The sequence below is a fragment of the Hippoglossus stenolepis genome, chromosome 17, assembly GCF_022539355.2.
Source record: "Hippoglossus stenolepis isolate QCI-W04-F060 chromosome 17, HSTE1.2, whole genome shotgun sequence".
NCBI lineage: Eukaryota > Metazoa > Chordata > Actinopteri > Pleuronectiformes > Pleuronectidae > Hippoglossus > Hippoglossus stenolepis.
Genome location: NC_061499.1, coordinates 4,344,281 through 4,363,034, shown reverse-complemented (window position 1 = coordinate 4,363,034; position 18,754 = coordinate 4,344,281). Strand labels below are relative to the sequence as shown.

General features: G+C 42.9%; 2 protein-coding genes across 5 annotated transcripts; both read right to left on the bottom strand.

Annotated features, from left to right (window-relative positions):
- Positions 1–102: 102 nt before the first annotated feature.
- On the bottom strand, positions 103–10,275 carry LOC118124521 (probable ATP-dependent RNA helicase ddx6). 2 transcript variants are annotated; one of them, XR_007034938.1, is made up of 14 exons: positions 10,100–10,275; positions 7,577–8,668; positions 7,382–7,486; positions 7,003–7,132; positions 6,721–6,867; positions 6,475–6,569; positions 6,181–6,303; positions 5,696–5,824; positions 5,234–5,350; positions 4,899–4,962; positions 4,719–4,820; positions 4,406–4,642; positions 1,512–4,315; positions 103–1,199 (listed from the first exon to the last, which is right to left on the bottom strand). XR_007034938.1 is itself a non-coding variant. In XM_035182415.2 (13 exons), exons 2-12 carry the CDS (start codon positions 7,817–7,819, stop codon positions 4,428–4,430), a joined length of 1,470 nt encoding a protein of 489 aa, XP_035038306.1. In that variant the 5' UTR covers positions 7,820–8,668; positions 10,100–10,275; the 3' UTR covers positions 103–4,315; positions 4,406–4,427. The 2 variants fall into 2 exon arrangements, 1 of the variants encoding a protein (XP_035038306.1); XM_035182415.2 differs by having other exon boundaries at positions 103–4,315.
- Positions 10,276–10,783: 508 nt separating this feature from the next.
- Positions 10,784–17,993, bottom strand: lipea (lipase, hormone-sensitive a). 3 transcript variants are annotated; one of them, XM_035183472.2, is made up of 12 exons: positions 17,906–17,993; positions 17,434–17,761; positions 15,483–15,730; positions 14,942–15,226; positions 14,701–14,791; positions 14,463–14,608; positions 14,186–14,371; positions 13,801–13,953; positions 13,506–13,650; positions 13,097–13,324; positions 12,462–12,853; positions 10,784–12,300 (listed from the first exon to the last, which is right to left on the bottom strand). In XM_035183472.2, the coding sequence occupies exons 2-12, from the start codon at positions 17,501–17,503 to the stop codon at positions 12,058–12,060; spliced, it is 2,187 nt and encodes a 728-aa protein (XP_035039363.1). In that variant the 5' UTR covers positions 17,504–17,761; positions 17,906–17,993; the 3' UTR covers positions 10,784–12,057. The 3 variants fall into 3 exon arrangements, with proteins under 3 accessions (XP_035039363.1, XP_035039365.1, XP_035039364.1); XM_035183474.2 differs by lacking the exon at positions 17,434–17,761 and having other exon boundaries at positions 17,906–17,975; XM_035183473.2 differs by lacking the exon at positions 17,906–17,993 and having other exon boundaries at positions 17,434–17,899.
- Positions 17,994–18,754: the final 761 nt, after the last annotated feature.

Sequence of the window (18,754 nt, the reverse complement as noted above, 5' to 3'; positions counted from 1 at the left end):
AATTTACCAAAAACTGTGGTAATCGAGTGTCATTTGAAATCATGCGTCAGTCAAAGGGTTTTAAATCGGTCAGTGCAGAGATGAAGAGTCGAGAGACAGTTGTAAATTTCTGTTCAATTTATTGAATTTTAGAGCCCTGCGAGTATTTCCATGTTACAACAGGAGAGGACAGAGTGAGTCACACAAGGAGCTGACAGACCTTGGTGCTGCGTCGATGCATTTTCGTAAGGAAACAGGGAAAAAACAAAAAAAACAAACAGTTTTTCAGTTACACCCAATGAAAAGCATTCGTTTTTCTTTAATCTAGTGGCACAACAGAGATTTATGGGACAATTACTGAGGAAAATCATTTACCAATTCTCAAAATACAGAGTCTGGATAAGGGCTGTAGTATTTTTAGTCCAAAAGGATGCAGTGCACCAAGGGGCCACCAGGGGACCAATAACTACAAATAAGACAACTAAAGAAAAAACGGAATACCGTACGTAAGCATTTTTATATGAAGGATCAATTGAGCCAACGTTGTTTTTTTTTTTACAATCCAATTTAATGTCAAACTGTCCTGCACCTTCAATCTACCCATGTAATAGAGAAATACTGCTGTTGTGCTAACCTGAGCTACATTTAAACCAAAATACGTCAGAGCCAATTATGAGTCGTAATGTCGCCGTTACGTTGACCTAATGCTGTTAAATTCTTCCTCAGCTTCCTGCGACAAATCTGCTGAGTTTGTCGTTAAATTTGGCTCAAATCGCTGCCCGGCAACGCGGGTGAGTCTTCGTTAGTGCAGCAAATAATACGTCCAATTCAATTTAGTGATGCACGGTAAAACTATTACGGGGCAGTTCGCCCATTAATGCAATTTTTTGGAATTTCACCAATTAAGAATTTGCAGAGCCGAAGCAGCGATGCCAAAACAGTAATTCTGTTCCCAAACCCCAACCTTTCCTGATTCCCTTTTTTCTTTACTCCTTTTTTTATTTTTTATTTTTTAACAGTTATACTTTTTTAAACAGGTTTTGGACAAATATCCCTCCCACTCCCTTACAGCACTACAGACCCGACAGGTCAGAGTGCACACGCACACACACACACACACACACACACACACACACACACACACACACACACACACACACACAAACAAACACCCGATGACAAAATCAACACTCAACATTCATTACTGCATTCATCATAACCTCCTTTGTGACGACAGATACATTTACTTTACCTTAACACAAAATTAAATAACTTTAAAACAACTTGTGTTTCATCATTCGGGCTCCGACCATCGCTTCTATCAGTTCTAATATTGTTTCACTAAAGGAAGTCCTTTAAAGTCCAAACTTTCTTCTTCCTGAAATCTCAACACTGACTCTGGTGAGTGAGATTTCATCACTGATTGAACAGAAGCTCGGAGCAAACAGAATCAAACTCAAGTTGCTGTTGAGGATAGTTTTTCTTTGAGGGGTCTGAGATGTTTTCGGTCACAAAGGAGGTCATGGGATAACCGTGGTAAACGTGATCAGGGAACACAAAACATCGAGAAGAACATAAAAGTGGGAACATTTCCGGTTAGAAATGAGATCTCGTGTCCACAAACTTGAACTCCTGGAGGACGAGGGAGATGGAAAAAGAGAGAAACAACATAAAGCAGATCCCTGACAACTGTAAACACTCATACTGATATTTAAGACATCGTTCATCGCCAACAGAAACGTGACACAGGTCTGCACATGAAAAGAAAAACCTTACATACGACTGTTGCGCTCACATGCAGCCACAGAACAGGTTTAGTGTTATTTCAAATTTAACGGTCGACCACGAGTGACCAGGCTGACTCCATTTCTACTGAAATCAGATTTTGCCAAAAAAAAAAAATAACTGTTGTGAGCTGCATGTGAACGTAGATTCTGAACCAAACTGCCAATCACCCCTTTTATCTTTCTCACACACACACACACACACACACCAAATGTCTCGCACTCACATCCTGTCTCACTCACACACACGCACACACCTAAATGTCTCGCCCTCACATCCTCTCTCTCTCTCTCTTTCACACACACACACTTTTTTGGTTTTGCTTCAATATAAATCCTGAAATTCATTCAAGGGGAAACAAAATAAATTCTACCTCCTCCACCCATGAAGCAAAAGTATTTTTTCATTTTTTTTTTCCAACTGTAAACGACTTAGTGTAAACAATGAATCATTTACAATTCTTTTTCCTCAAAATGATTCATAAACACCTCGTATGGAGATCGCCCTCAGGGTCACTGGATCGAGCTGCTGAGAACAAATCACAGCACTTTGATCATCTGTCACACAAACATGGAACAGGTTCAAGAGGATCACAGTGCTACAAACGCTCATCCAGAAACCCCCTCCTGCATAACTGAGCGCCCTCTCTGGCACTTAGCTGAGCTATAGAAGAAATTTTGTCGAATTTTAAGCAGAAACTGTTTCAAATCAAAGCTTCTAAGTACCAGAGAGGGGGAACGATTCAAGATGCCCAGAGCGCATCTGAGAAAAACACTTGGCGTCTGCAAACCCACAACAAAAAACAAAAAAACACCTCCTGAAGTTGCCCAGTGCTAAATCCTCACAGAGCCAAACTGCTTTAAGCATCAAAATAAATCTTAAAAAGCTCCTTTTTATGTCTTTTAAAAAAAAGAAAAACAAGTTGTGACGCTCTGTAAGGGGGGGGGGGACAAAAAGAAAAGTCACAGCTGCCTGTTCAAAGATGCTACAATTTTGCTTTAAAAAAAATAAAAGAAATAAACAAATTGAAGAGCCCACCCCTCAGAAAAAAATAATTCTCACATTTTTAAACCAAAAAAAAAAAAATATATATATATATATCGCTGCTGCTGCATAGAGAGAAACTCATTTCTTTTGATTTCAGTTGTCTTTCTGATTGACGGTCAACGTGGTTCTCAACAGACTGAACAGATCTGTGAGCCATGAAACCTTTTCTTAACATTTATACGAGTTTCTAATGCAACAGCAGCCATACAAACAACAACCATGTTCAACCACTGGGCCGCAGAGTTTACATTGGCAACTGATACATTCACCAACTTAAATTGTGTCATGATGGGGCTTAAAAAGAAAGTTTCACTTCAGGATCTGCAGAAACGTTTGCTTCATAAACCTTATATTTCCACATTGTAAGTCAGAAACGTGGAGATGTGGATGGATGAAGAAAGTTCAAACTGTCGCTCGGCACCAAACTTCACAAAAACCCTGCGAATCTTTGCGTCTTGGACCCGTCGATGCTCAAATAATGGAGAGCGTAGAAATTGCAAGTTTTGCTATCAAAGCTGTTTTGAACCAGATTTTCATCTCCCAGCTACAGTGGCCGATGAATTTGACCGGACTCACCAGCCAAGTGTGTTTTTTAAATGCAAGATAAACTCCAAAATAACGACTGTCGGCAGGCGACAGCCTTAGTGTCACAGCATGTGGCTGCTAATTATTTCCCATGCTGTTTGTGTGGTCGCAGGCCAACATCCACGAATCAGTAAGAGGGCTTGTGTCTTCCGATATTAGCTCTGCTCATGGATTATTAGTAGTGAGGGAAAAACAGTCACACAGTATTTAAATAAAGCTGCCCTTTTTTTTTATTGCAACGTTCACATTCAGTAAAGTTGGAGGAGTTGAGCCGTGTTTCGACACACACACACACACACACACACACACAAACACACCTCTGCAGGACAGTGTGTGTATGTGTGTGTGTGTGTGTCATCTTTTTTCCCCTTTGCATAATGCGATGTTTAAATAAAAATCAGATTAGGTTTTAGTTCATCTCATTTGTGCTCGCACTGCGCTGCATGACAGAGGACAGCAGGCTATGAATGGATGAGTGCACACGGGAGTAAGTAAGGCACTTAAGTGACAACAGCAGTGTAAGTGGACAGAACGATGGCTGGTGGAAACACACCATTGTATCATTAAAAACGGACCGAAGTTGCTGCTGGCGATGAAGCCTCGGAGGACGACTGGTTCAAAACAGCTGTGACAATAATTTGCGCGGGTCTCTAATGTATTTTAGGAGGGAAAAATAATCTAAGCTCAAACACGTGCTGTGTGGTCTAGTGCGAGTTTGGTGAAAAATGATAGTTTCAACTTTCTCAGTTATTAAACAAAATAAATAAGAGGCAGCTCTCTGAGGAAAAGCTAAAAAAAAAAGAAACCAAAAAATAACATCCATTTGTCAGGCTCTGAAAATGAGGGGAAAACGTGAAACTGAAGAGTCGCCTGAAGACTGCGAGCGCTGATGTCTAAGAGCCCGATGTGTCCTAATGTCCTGGAGCGAAGATGAAACTTAGATTAGGAAGATTGATCTTTTTTTTCTCCATGCAATTAAAGTCTAAAAAATTATCTCAAAGCATCTCACCTTTTTTTATTTTTATTTTTTTTTAGATGCCGTCATCTGGATGTCCTGATTTCTCTTCGATTTCCTCCACGTCACAGTCGCCGCTGGATGAGTGGTACTCGGCCACATAGAGGCTCTTGTCGATGCTGCTGGGAATGGGCTTGATATCGGTCACCAGCTGCTCTTCAGTGGCCTTCAGGTTTATGCGATCCTCGGACGTGATGAGATTAATGGCCAACCCCAGGTGACCAAACCTCCCTGAGAGCGAGAGAACACTTATTATAAATATGCACTATGCATTCAAATAAAAAGGACTGATTCTCTAACAACAAACCTGATCTTCCGATACGATGGAGGTAAGTCTCAGCGCTCTTAGGAAAGTCGAAGTTGATGACGACGTTGACAGCCTGGATGTCGATACCTCTGGTGAAGAGATCTACAGGAAGAAACACGTCAGTGCATTAAACATTAAATGTGTTGATTTGAAACGTTGCAGAATCTGATGGAGACTCACCGGTGCAGACAAGGTTTCTGCACAGTCCGTTTCTGAAGTCATGGAACACCCGGTTCCTGTATTCCTGAAAACACACAAGGGAAATGCTCTATAAGTGAATGCAGAACTTCACTTCAGAAGTGATTTCAAGACTAAACGTAATTTTTAGAATAGAATTCATAGATTTTCTTAAATAAAATGTTTAAAAACCTGCACAGATGATGCAAAAACAGATAAATAACAGTAATGCCTGGGATTCCTTGAGGTGAAACCCAAAACTAACTTCAGTCAAACTTTTAGTTAAACCAGATTCCATCCAATTGCTCATTACAAACCATGAAGTCTACTTGTCTCACCTGCATCATCTTAGCGTGGATGTAGAAGCAGGAGTAGCCCAGCAGAGTGATCTTCTTGGCCAACAGCTCCACTCGCTTGGTAGAGTTACAGAAGATGATCGATTGGTTGATCTGAAGCTGTGACGGAGGGAAGTAAAAAAGACACTTTAGAATCAGTGCATCAAACCTTTAACCTGAAGTCTACTTCTGCGGCAAATCAGAAGTTATTTACAGATAAAAGAGGAAACGGGACATTGGACAAATCTCCAAAGTTAATGTCAGCCACTGGGCAGCGGCTGTGCCAAGTTACGAAACAACCAGAGATGCAGTCCTGTATTTTCTGCCACTCTGGCCGTTTGTTTTTATGATGAGTCGTTTGATGAGCCACTGCCTTGTCAAATTAAAGTGCGTTTGTGACAAAACAAAGGCCTGCGGCAGTTTGAAAAAGGACAGACGGTGAACACAGAGTGAAGAGTCAGTTACCCTGGAAAACAGTGTGTTGAGGCAGTGCACTTTCTGCCTCTCTGTGACGTAGGCGTAGAACTGAGTAATGCCCTTCAGAGTCAGCTCCTCCATCAAGTTTATCTCATAGGGTTTCTGAAGGTGCTTGGCCTGCAGCGAGAACACAGGGAGAAGGAACAGATTAGAGCGTGTGTGTTATCGTCAAAGTGAAAAAAACCACAAGGTTGTTTTTTAAATGAACTGTAGGAGTTCGAAATCGGTAATGAACCGAAGACATGGACAAATCGGAAGTTTCATTTACATTGCAAATCACACGACATTCCAAACAGAAAAGTGTGAGCTGAGCTGATGTAGGTGAAGGCCGCCCAGGAAATGTTTACAACAGACAAACACAGATCTGGGCACAGTGTGAGAACAGCTTGGTCTGCAGTCCGATTCGAAAGGTGCCAAGTGGCCCCGCGCCACTGGGAAGGACGAGTCGTGTAGCAGTTAAGCCAACAACTCACCATGAACTTTTGCACACTGATGGGGAAGGTTGCAGAGTAGAGCAGGATCTGCCGGTTCTTGGCCAGGAAGCTGATGATATCCTCAATGAGCACCACAAAGTCCTGAGACAGCAGCTTATCCGCCTGAGGAAACAGATCATTTAACATGAAGCAGGCTCAGAGTCAAACAAAGAAACACATACACACATTTTTACAGACATGAAAATAAAACGGTTATTGCCCGAATACAAACTATGAAGACAATATACAATCAGATTTCCGTTTATGTTTTAAAACAACTTTGCTGATGTTTACCTCGTCCATCACCATCATCTGGACCCGATCCACCTTCGCCACTCCCTTCTTTATCAAGTCCAGGATCCTGCCGGGGGTGGCGATGACCACATGCACTGATGAAGAAAACAAGAGAATTACTAAGCACAGCAGTATATTTTCATTATATTAATTTGCACTGCTCCTTCAGCTCCACAGAAACGTATATGGTGTTAAATTATTAATGTTATTATATATTGGACCTAGACTGGACCTAGAGGTTCTTACCGATTTCGTCCAAGCGCATTATGTCATCTCGCAGGTTGGTGCCCCCGGTGGTGGCCATCACCTTGACTCCTCCTAGGTGTTTGCTGATCTGGATGGAGATCTGACTCACCTGCAGGGCCAGCTCGCGAGTGGGCACCATGACCATAGCTGAGGGATAACAATGCACAGGACAGATTACAATTCAGCCCAGTGATGGATCTCACTATGGGACAACAGTCAAGTCAAAGAAGATTACGAGAGAATCAGAATGAGCAGTGGATGACACCACAGGCAGAGTCTCACCCTGTATGTAGTCCTTTTTCAGGTCTATCCTCTCCAGCATGGGGATGAGATAGGCTCCACTTTTTCCTGTTCCATTTTTAGCCCGAGCCAGAATATCCCGTCCAGACAGGGCGATGGGAATGCTCTCCTCCTGCAAGGAAACAAAAAGAATCCTGTCTTCAGGCTCATTCTGTGACACTGGAATCTTGTCTTTAAACATAATGCTCTCATATACACATGGATTTTACACTCTGTCACTGAGATTTAATGTTATTAACAGACCTTTTAGCTCTTTAAGCTGCTACAATTGTTAACGCGAACCTGTGTTTTACACGTTTGACCCTGTTTAAAGCTGTGGAGTCATTGGGTAAAAGAATAACTGATCAAAAATAAAACATACCTGAATGGGGGATGGTTTCTCCCAACCCATCTCAAAGATGCCCATCAGGAGTTCTCGTTTGAGACAGTAATCTTCAAATTCATTCCCCTTGGTGGATGTCACATCCTACAGGCGACACAGAAAGGTCAGGACAATGGTAGAAAAAGTATTTACGTGTTGAAGTGTGATTAGAAAGCGTCGTGGAATTTCACTCACGGAGGTTTTGACCCTGGTGTCTCTGGGAGGGAGCTTCAGGCTCTTTTTCCAGTCGTCTCCGAACTTGATGCCTCCTCCCTCTTGCGGGGGGCAGCCTGCTTTCTGGAGTGCGCCCATAGCCTTTCCTAGAGTTGTAGGTGCTGGCTGGACTGAAGCTGGTTTGGTCTGTCCTCTGAGCTGCCCGTTCTGCTTGTTCAGTCCCATGACGACTGTGCCAAGGTTTTCTGTTCTGGCGGTTGCCATTTTTTCCTTGCCTTAGTTTATTTATTTTTTTCTTCAAAGTATTAAATTTTTGCCTCTTAGGTCTTTCTTTTAAAAATTCTCTTCAAAAGTAAAAAAGTTTAATAAAGCATTAACAAAACAATATTCTCTATTCTTTTAAAGTCCAAAGCTTTTACAACAGAGGTTGACTCGTATTATTTACATATACACATGTACGTGCAGTTCGGTCCCCTTCAAACAACAGAGTGACTGACGTACAGGAACATCAAAAAAAAGTTTTTACACAAGAGCTCTTCAAAATGAAGAGAAATTTGCATTAATATGCATGAATATACTTGCCCACAATATAGAAAAATTATATATGAACAAGTATCGAAGCGGTTCAAGTCCTGAAATAGAACAACTAAGGCAATCTGAATTTGGGGAATAGCTTCTTCAATATAATCTTAGTTCAATACTTAAACTTCTGTTTCTAAATGGAACAATTTCTTGTTTCCACTTTGAGTCCGAAAAGAGTTGCTCAATATCCCTGTCCTTGGAAAAAAAAGGATGTCCAACTTTGTACAAGTCTTTCCCCAAAATCATATAGTCTGTAATTCTCTGTTATTTCCACTGTGTGGGTGTATGTTGCTCCACGTGTGAAAAAATAAGGATCCTGAAAATACTAGTCATACAGGGGGTTATCTAGTCCAAAGCCAAACAGCTTTCCACCCCTGATGTGTCCTCACTGTGCGTTTCCTCTCTGCTCCAGGTGTTCGACCTTCTCTCCCTGGACTCCTCAGTCCTTCAGGTCGGTGTGTAAAGTGTGCGAGTGTGGCCCCTATCAAACCGCTGCCTCCTCAAAGTCAGCCAACGACTCAAACTTGTCACCTGAAAGAAATCCGACAGAATGGTTTTCGGAGAACACGAGCAGTTGATTAATCACGCAGTCGTTATCAATTACTCTGCTATTTAACACTTCCATTTTTCACCTAATAAATTTTCACTCTAATTAGTTCCCAAACTTGACCCTTACAAAATATGTAAAGTCTGGTTGAGACTCAAATATTGAACGTATCTGGAAGCTGTTAAGTGTTACACCAGAAATTAACAATCCCATTTTCAACAATATGAAATTAATAATTTTAGAGGACAAATAATATTTAGTTGACATTAAATAGTGACTCGGAGATTTGTAGACACCGATTTCATCCACCACACTGGAAGCCAATAATAAAATGTTCTCTAATACATAAATTCAGATTTCTAGTGACTTGTAGCGGGTGTGATGGGGTCGGTTAGTAAAATAAACAAGTTAGCTGCTTAAAACTTTGACAACCCTCATGCTGCAGAGCTTTAACAGCTAATTCGCTAACTGGTCCGGTTGTGAAGTTGCCAGGAGGCAGATTAACATGTTCAAAGAGACAGAGATTTAAATAACACTGACCTTCAGTACAGGCTCCAGATCTGACTGACATTAATTTCATACGGACTGTCAAGAGCTTCTGCTATTTACACACACACGTCAAATTTACTTAGTTTATTTAGTTGCTAAATAAATACTCAACAGTAATCTATTCTAAATTACTCTATGGCAACATTAAGTTGATCGTTTTCCTCCGTAAATCAATAATTTTAACAAACTCTCTGCTTACTCCTGCAATAACTTTGAATTTGTACGTATTATATTCATATTTTATTTGTCATATTCCATCCTACCTCATTACTTCCTCATTCAATGCAAACAACTTTGCACACTTGTCATCTCTCGTTTCTAGGAGGCTTATTCTTTGTTCTATTGTATTTAGTACTTTACTGTGTATTCTAGTACTTTATTGTGTATCATTTACTGAGGGAGTGTGTACATTTTTATTGTACATTTGTCTATTACGTTATATTTTAATTCTTCGTATCCGTTCCATTGCTCTCCGTGTGCAATGCCTTTGATGTGCTGCTGCGACACGATCCCTTCCCAATCTGGGATCGATAAACGTACATCTATCTACCCCCCCCCCTCCATTATGCTAACATCAAAGCTAAGCTAGCTTGACGCGGACTACCCGCTAAGCCGTCGACTCATTGAAAAAAAAAAAACCTTTTGATTCACAGAACACAAACAACACGCGGGAGTGAAAGATCAAACCACGGTGACGTTAGGCGGAGCCGCCGTGGCGCAGTTTGCGGTTTCACCATTGGCGTTGTTGTGGTACGTTAGCACCAACAACAGGACCGCTAGCTCGGAGGCTAATTTAGCACAAACGTCAGGCAGCTCTCGGTTGTTTTTAACGGGAACCGGACGCGTCCGAGTCCCCGCGCACGTACCTCAGTCTGTCTGCTGTTATACTCGGGATGTCCAGGTCGCGGCCGGTCGGTCACTTTCTTTGCAAGTCGCTTTAATAAGTGAATTTTACTTGAGATAAATCGCTTCTATTGTGTTTCTTCCTCCTTTCAATCAACATGGTCGCCTTCTTCTTCTTCTTCTCCTCTTCCTCGGTGTCTCTTTCTGCTGTTTATCACATGCGAGGCTCCACGACGCTGCTGCCACCTCCCGTCACTCCTGGGTTACTGCATGCAGGGGGTTTCAGTGTCCTCTGGTCAAATTGTAAAGGGTTTTAAAAAGTTTAGGAGTTTGAAACCCAGCAGTGACGTGAATGAAGGAGTTGATCGCATTTGGGTTAATGCGTCATGAATGTATGATGAGCTCGCTGGACTACACACCCACAAAAACATATGGTGCAGGTTTTCAAAACAACAGAGTAAATAAAAGAATTTTTCAATCTTTCACATTAAAATCTTCAGACCTTCAATGTCTACAACAGAACACAGCGTTCATTCAGCTGTAAGAAAAACACGAGAAATATGAGTAAGTGCTATTCATTTAATCTACGACAGATTAGCCCATTTCAGTCTCATTCATCAATTCCTAAATAATGATAATCATAATAATAAACATCATGTTTTCCTCATGATCAGCGGCCAGAGGAAGAATAACAGCTCACACACACGTTACTTTCAAACCATTTTTATTTTTATTTTATTACAATGTTTTCCTTTAAATAAAGTTAACATTACAACATAAATGATTTCTATAGATATAAAACATATCCTCTCCCTCATATATTGAGTAAAGCTCTTTTGTCCATGACAAACTATTTTTTGATTCAATCCACATAAATGATATATTTTACGTGTATACCAGTAAAAGGAGGCCACCGGCATTTAAAAACTGCACTTAAAGTAAAACAAAATAAGGAAAGGGAATGATGATTATTCTTGTCACATTTTGTCACCTTCAAATTAACATTCATATACAGCTTTATATTTTTTGATGCACAATCTGTATCTTTCAGAGCAACTTTCTAATTCATTTTCTTGACATTTCAAAACAATTTCTTAGGAAGTCTCTTGAATCTCACTTTTACTGCATAATAATCTGCCCTGGTGAGCATCTTGCTTTGTCACAAGTCTGTGACAAATTACCTCCTAACGACGAACAACATCGACTTCACACCAGCGCTGCTCCCTGCTACACACACACACACACACGACTTAACATAGCAAGTCCAAAACCTTTGAATAAACAAACAGTATTTTAACACCAGTCATGATTGGAGTTCTGATTTAAAACAGGCTTTAAATAAACTGTGTTAAATATTTATAATAAGAGCTATAAATAATTAATTTAGAGTAAAACTAGTCACATCCACATACTGCCGGTAAACACAGGGTGAAGGCCTCCTCATCAAAACGCTGTAAACATGTGACAAACTGGTAAAACCAGGTAAAACTATTTATCTAAATTATACAATAATAAAAGTAAGCCTTTAACCGTGGTCAAATGCAAATACAGCAATGCTTTAAAAACGGCTCCTGTTACTGCTATGTATCACTACCAGTGCTGGTTATAGTGATCTTTTCTGTTTTAGTCAGCTTGTAATATTGTAAATGTGCGTTTAATCTGCCTCTTCAACATGGAAATCTTAATAGAAAAATACCTATTTAATTTTTGTCATCATTTCAGATAATATTAGAGCATAGTCGTAGAAAGTTAAAGGTTTCAGTGGCTCTCTTGAACATCTTTGTCTTCAGAAAATGTTGTGCAGTGGAAGTTTCAAGTGCAGTTTCCCTATAAGCTTCCTCCAGTTCTACAGTTTTAGGTGCATCTTCAATATTCTCCCTGATTTGTTTCCTTAAACTTATTTCACCACAAAACGTCAGTTCTCTTCTTCATCCAAAAACAGCTGGAATGACAGATGAACAAGTCATGGTTTGGTTCTCTGTTACGCCACTTCCCGCTTTGACCGGCTGCGGAGAGCTGGCGTTGGGATTTCTTGCTCAAAAATCTCCCTAATTCGCGCAACGCAGATTTCTGTAGCGACCTCCGTATCCTTGGCGAGCTGTGAGAGGCTGAGGAAGCCATGAGGCAGGTCCTCCACCACCGTCAGACTCACAGGCTGGCCCATGTCTCGCAGTTTCTTGGCAAACATCACAGAGTCGTCCAGCAAGGCGTCCAGAGCAGAGGCCTGTGTGGACACACGGAGGAATCAGGAAATACTGTAAGTTTGGAAAACAGCTGACTAACTCGAGTGAGAATAACAGACTGAAAAACAGGCAGATTTAAGGTGTTTCTCCACACGTAAGCAAAAGATAAAATCAAGCTAAGTGATCTAACTGGACCTCTTACCACGATGTGTACAGGCGGCAGACCTCTCAGCAGGTTGTCCGGAGCCAGTAAAGGTGACACAAACGGGTTCCTAAAAACAGGAGAGGAGGTCGGGAGAACAACAGCCAGGCACTCAGCGCGCAGGGGCGCAAAGCCTTGTGGGTAATCCATGTGATCCCCAGAGGTTTGTGTGGAGGCGGGAGTTGATGTCCTGCGTGTTTCACTGCTCTCGGACCTCCTCTGTAATGACGACACGGAGCGGGCTCCACTTGAACTCAGCACGGGGTCCAGAAATGAGTGGATCCAGTTGGAGGCTCCCTGGGTGAGATCCCCGAGCAGCACGGCTGTGTCTCTGCCCAGAGTGGTCAGACTGTTGCTTTCCACTGCAGGCTGCACCCTTCGACAGTCTATACCTGAGGAGGAAAGGACGAGAGCTTAGGAAATGAAACTAGGAAACACTGCAGGAAACAAAGAAGGAAAAAGGAAGGAAAATAAAACATAAATGTGACAGTTATGAACTCTGGGAAATGTCCGGACAATTGTGTTGAGACATTTTACAGAGTTTCAACATTATCAACATTGCATCAAGTGTAGAAATGGTCACGGCCTCGACAGCAGTATCCCAGTATACACCTCACACACCCACTTCCACATACCTGCATAGGCATTGAGGCACTTTGCAAGAACACCTAAAGGCAACAGTGGGTCGATGAGTGTGAGCAGGCGAGAGGGCGAGGCATCGGTGGTGAGCAGGGTGGCGGGGTAGGCGGTCATCATGCCGTCAGGGACTCGGATGCCGCAGGTCATGGCCTTCATGGACACAGTGATGCAGAGGTTTCCTCCAGCGCTGTCCCCCGCCAGACAAACCCGCTCCGCCGTGGAGCCTGAGAGACACAGACACACAGAACTGTTGGTGTGTATGATCATTTCAAACATAGTAAAGAGGAAAGTTTGTTTAAAATGCTGTTGGATAGATATTTTTGTTGGATTTTGGACAGTTTGGACATATGAATTCTCCAAGTTGCTAATTCTCCTGGTCCAGAATGGTCTGACTCATCCACTTACCCAGGAGGTGACAGTTTTTCAGTGCCCAGCAGTAGGCGTAGAAACACTCCTCCAGAGCTCTGGGAAAAGGCGCTTCAGGTGACAAAGAGTAGTCGACAGACAGGATGGGCACTTTCAACTCCTTCGACCAGTTCCGAAGATAATGCTGACACATGGTGGACGAAGAACAGAATCAAAAGACGTGCGATGAGGTGCAAACCAGCAGCTGCTTAGTCTCATCTAGTTATTTTAACACACTGTGCATGTACTACAGCTTCAGTTAACACCAGCAGTGTTACTTCAACATGTGCTGTACCTCATGAGATCTGGATGTCTGGGCTACGAAACCTCCTCCGTGGAAGTGGATGAGCAGCCAGGGGGAGAGAGGCTGCCTCTGTACCCAGGGGAGATGAGAGGCGGTGATGGGAGGAGGGTCAGTTCTGGAAAAAGCCAGCAGCTCTTCACTGTCCTATAAAGTCAAAGGATGAGCAATGAGGTCAATAATAAGGAAAAGTATCAGAGATGCAGGACACACACAATTATGACCTTTTTTTATCCCGATCATATTTTCAGCAAATTTACTATTTATCATGAATCTATGGTTTTCTGAAACATTTTACTTCTGCTCCTCTTTTAGTCTCTTATTTATAAAGTCTATTACATCCAAAAGTTTTGAGATAAACTTTTGCATTTTTCCTCACTTGTCCTTCTCGAAGCTCATAGGAGATCAGACGCATGTGGACCGGCCCCGGGCCCGAGTGAGCGATTGGCGGCGACACAGCGGCAGTTAGACTGGGGTCTGAGGCCAGAGGAAGGCGAAGAGGGAGAGGAGGCACAGTCAGGGTGAGGTTCACCTGCACTGGGTTAGACGCTATTCTGTTTAAACCCTGGAAGGAGAAAGACAAGGGAATGAGCTGTTAAAAAATCTGAAGGTCACTTCAGATGATAACACAGTGAGAGGAAGAGTATGTGACTTACTGTTATAAGGCCGGACTCCGTGAGGTTCCAGAAAGACTTCCAGAAATGTACATCCAGGTTCTGGGTAATGCGTTCAAACTCAGTGCCTCGCGTCTCTGGATCAATGACGTACTTCCCTGATGTGAGGAGAGAAAGGGCCGCCATACCTGGAGCGAGAGAGAAAACGTATTTTAAACATGATCACACCAGGAAAACGAGAATTCAACCTCCACCAACACCATTAGAAATTGAGACTCACCGAACCGTGACTGCTGTTTACCGTACCTCTCTCCGTATGAAATCATGCTTATGACAACAGTCTGGAGTAATGGACGAAGAGCTGGAGAGAACTGTGAAGAGAGAATTGTATCCAACAATTAAAAGGATTCACAAACAAGAATACTGTGCTTACATGGAAAGTGTTAAATGACCGATCAGAACAAAGCTTGCATGTGTGAAACAAGAAATTAAGAGAAATGAATTTAGTGTTGTTGGCCGACCTGAAAGCCAAGACAGCGTCCGTAGAAACACGCCTTGTGCATGGAGCTGTACTCCTGCACAAACTTGCGGGTCAGTTCCCCGTCCTGCTGCGAGTACAGCTGGCCGCATTCGTTGTCGTTGATCAGCTGCTGGGCGAGGTGGAGCAGGGCACGCAGCTGGCACAGGGCGCTGCAGTACGCCTCCATCTCGGATGCATTGTGCTCGGCCCGGAAGAAGGCGCCGTTGCAGTTGTCGGCAATGTAACGGCCCTTGTGTATGATGTGCAGAAGGCAGGCCTGCAAGACCTGGAAGACAAAAAGTGAAGAGAGGGAAAGAAATGATATGAATTTTATATGAAATGAAGGGAATGTGCAATATTTAGCGCCAAACAACCACTAAAAGAACAATTTCTGTTGAACAAAAATGTGATCTGATAAATATACATCTATATATTCTATACACAAAAGATATACACAGTAACCCATTAGTAAAAAGGCTATCATAGCTCACATAACAGACTATAGTCCAGGGGTAAGTAAAAGAAAATACATCTTGTCATACTTTGACCAGGGTGCGGTAGCCATTCCCAGGCGTTTGTTCGTCAAAGTCGTAGTGGTGGTAAACGGCGGTGAGGCTGGCGACCACAGGCTCCAGCGCACGGCCATGCTCCTGGATCTCTCTCAAACACGTGACCAGGCGGCTGGCGACAGTGCCGGGCAGTAAATCAGAGGGTCCACACAAGGCAGAAAAGTTGTCTTCACACACCGTCTCCAAGGCTGCGAACACGACCTTGTAATCCATATCTGAGGCTGCGGGACAAAGAGATGAGAGCGACTTTTTAAAAGTGTGTTTTCTTTAAGCTGCTTTATATCGGCCTCTCGAGCTACTGACCAAGCAGACATGTGACGTGTCTCTTAAAGAAAACAGACCATCACCCTCAGGGTAAACACACAGATCACACTCCTGCAAAGACAACTCATTGTGTTGTTGATTATCCTCTTATCTGTTTGGCCAAGGGTTAGAGTGACGATCTGATAACTGACGGACATCGTGTGCACTTTTAGTTTTGCAGTCACACAAACGCATTAACAAGCTCACAGCTTTGTGCTCCAAAGTAAACGCCTGTAGAAGAAATAAATATCCTGTTAGATAAAACATACTGAGCAAGCACAGTGACCTTTGCTGATATTACCCATGCAATGTTTACATGCATTATCCTGGAACATTCATATTAACACATCACATGCTGCACAGTATGTCCTGATAAATAAAATTGAAATCTCCACCGTGACAACAGCGGCTGTGAGTGCACAGCCTGCAGCACAGAGAGAAACCGGGACACTGTGCTTGTTGAGCCAAATCTCTAAAACACTGGAGGCTTGTTCACAGTTTTGACACACGGTTGATTGTGTTTCTATTTCGGTTCAGCGGTCAGTGATTTTAAGCCCCTGACATTAGCAATACGGCCGCGCAGTGATGAAATGTTCCCCCATCTGCATTAGAAATGATCTGTATTTCACCACAGACACGGCAGCAGCCTGGATTAGTCATTAGACTGCAACACATAGCAACAAAAATATTTATTCAGTGGCGGGCGTTAGTGGAATCTTCTCTGTATCCTATTATCTTTGGATTGACTTTTACTGTCCTCTTTATTATCGCGATCCTCTGCTTACATGCCAAGGATATGATATCATCTATTGAGTTTAGTATCAGTTTCAGTATTACATTTAGTTTTTGTTCTGTTTCTCAGCTGGATCTTGGAGTTAAACAAACCTAGAGTCTTAACCGTGGCCTGGCTGATGAATCGTTAAGCTCATATCACTTTGTAGTGTCACACATTCCAGCCAATAAGGATCAATAAGCTGTAATAGACAACAACAAAGTGTCACAGATGTGTTATCAAGATGAGAGCATATGGATTTTTGGAGCTGAGAGTTCACCCAAAAATGAAAATTCACTCATTACCTACTCACCACTTTACCGATGGAGGTGTGGGTGACGTGTGTGAGTCCACAAAAACACTTCAGGAGTTTCAGGCGTTAAACAGCGTCGCAGCCAAATCCAGTACAACTGAAGTACCTGGGCGATAATCTGCAAGTTCTGGCGATTGTCGTCACGTATCTCTTGGGCGAGAGCGAAGAGGCGCTGCCTTGTGTGCGAACGCTGATCACAGCGGACGTTTATCTATCGAATTTGAATGTCATGGCTTCCTGACACTGGGATGACACCACAGGAGCAGCATGGAGGCATGGTACGTTGTTTAACTACGTTTAAAGAAGTGGTCGCCATTTACTTCAATTGTATTGTAATTGGCTGCAACGCTGTTTACCCCTGAAACTCCAAACGTGTTTTATGGACTCAACCCCTTCACCCCTCTCAATCAGCATAGTGGTGAGCAGATAATGAGAGAATTTACATTTTTCGGTGAACTATCCCTTTAACATGTCCTTCAATATAATTTTTAAACTTTTCTACTTTACCATTGAAATTCAAAAACAGGCAAAATAACCTTGATCTGATCTCGTTAATTGTTGGTCACCGGTGAGCTCCTGTGCTCCAGCAGCTCCCTCAGCTGTCATGGACCCTGACCTCCGTCACTCCACCTCCCAGAACCTCCGCCTGTCACGCCGCTCCGCCGCCTCATCCCGCGGCTCTGGGTCTTTCCCCCCCCCGGGCTCCGGTGGCTCCTCTCCCCGCCACACGTCCTCGATCAACCCGCCGGTATTGCCGGTTATCTTCGGCCGGAGCTAGCGGAGGAGATGACAACTTCCACCCCGCAACAGCCAAGTTTCTGTCTGGGACTCCGCCGCCCTGTTGCTTCCTGTTTTAAAGAAGAACTGTCGCGAAACAGTGACGCAGTTTCACCTTCGTCACTCAACGTCTCCACCGGGTTTTTAAAAAAAAACCAAAACAGCCCCGCGACGCGTTTAACGCAGATTTATGACGACATGATGTTTTTTAAACAAAACCCTTTCACTCACCGAACCGCATCTTCATTCCGCTCTGTGCGCGTGCCTGTTTCTGCTTCAATTACGTCATGGGTTGGGGAGCACGAGAGACCGGTGCGCGTGCCCGGCAACAGGTGGGCAAGGCTACACCTCCGCGTGACGTCATCGCGTCCTGTTCCTATTTTTAATTTAATAGAAATTAATTAAAGTATCAGCTTTGATATGAGCAGGTTTACATCGCTGCAGAGAGAAGTGTGTGTGGGAGGCGTCGCTCTTTAAACACACTTTTAGTTCTTAATGCAGCGTTCGGTTAAACCTCTGAACTCGGAAATTACTGGACCCCCGAGTCCGAAGTTCCAAGATGGCCGCTCCGTGTGTCAGCAGAAAGTTTTTACTGTTTATCAGCACTTCTGTCATTAAATTTGTCGTACACATAGTACTGCCAAATTACTAATCTGTGGACGCTTTACTACGCTGTTAATACGCATATTGCGTTATTATGAACTGGTTTTGCTAACAGTGGCTAGCTGGCTAACGTAAACATGGTTCCTGTGCAAATGGAACGCTATGAACTCGGGTTGTTCGGGCCGTGACGTCATTCCGATGGGCCGAGCTCCGAGGTGTAAGGGAACGCTGGCTCCAAGATGGCGGCACTGGTATGTGGAATATTTTGGCTTCATTTTTGTACATTGGGAGGAAGTGGAGACATGTCATCCATCTTTATTTAGAGAAAATGTTATACTACATCTTTACTACATGTAAATATTGACGACATGACAGCTCCCCAAAAAGTTAAACCAAATTTGTTATCAGTGTGCTTGCAGGTATAGAAGAACTCGGAGAAAGTTGGAGACCTTCACTTTACATGTGATTCATGAGGTT

What these genes read in the sequence shown, in the direction of transcription:
- lipea (XM_035183472.2), bottom strand. Translation starts at nt 17,503, where the DNA reads ATGACAGCTGAGGGAGCTGCTGGAGCACAGGAGCTCACCGGTGACCAA. An exon ending in GCTACCGCACCCTGGTCAAA is followed by an intron (nt 15,227 to 15,482) that starts GTATGACAAGAT and finishes TTTGTCTTCCAG; the next exon opens with GTCTTGCAGGCCTGCCTTCT. An exon ending in GACGCTGTCTTGGCTTTCAG is followed by an intron (nt 14,792 to 14,941) that starts GTCGGCCAACAA and finishes CTCTCTTCACAG; the next exon opens with TTCTCTCCAGCTCTTCGTCC.
- LOC118124521 (XM_035182415.2), bottom strand. Translation starts at nt 7,819, where the DNA reads ATGGCAACCGCCAGAACAGAAAACCTTGGCACAGTCGTCATGGGACTG. An exon ending in TCAACACACTGTTTTCCAGG is followed by an intron (nt 5,351 to 5,695) that starts GTAACTGACTCT and finishes CCTCCGTCACAG; the next exon opens with CTTCAGATCAACCAATCGAT. An exon ending in CAGAAACCTTGTCTGCACCG is followed by an intron (nt 4,821 to 4,898) that starts GTGAGTCTCCAT and finishes TTCTTCCTGTAG; the next exon opens with ATCTCTTCACCAGAGGTATC.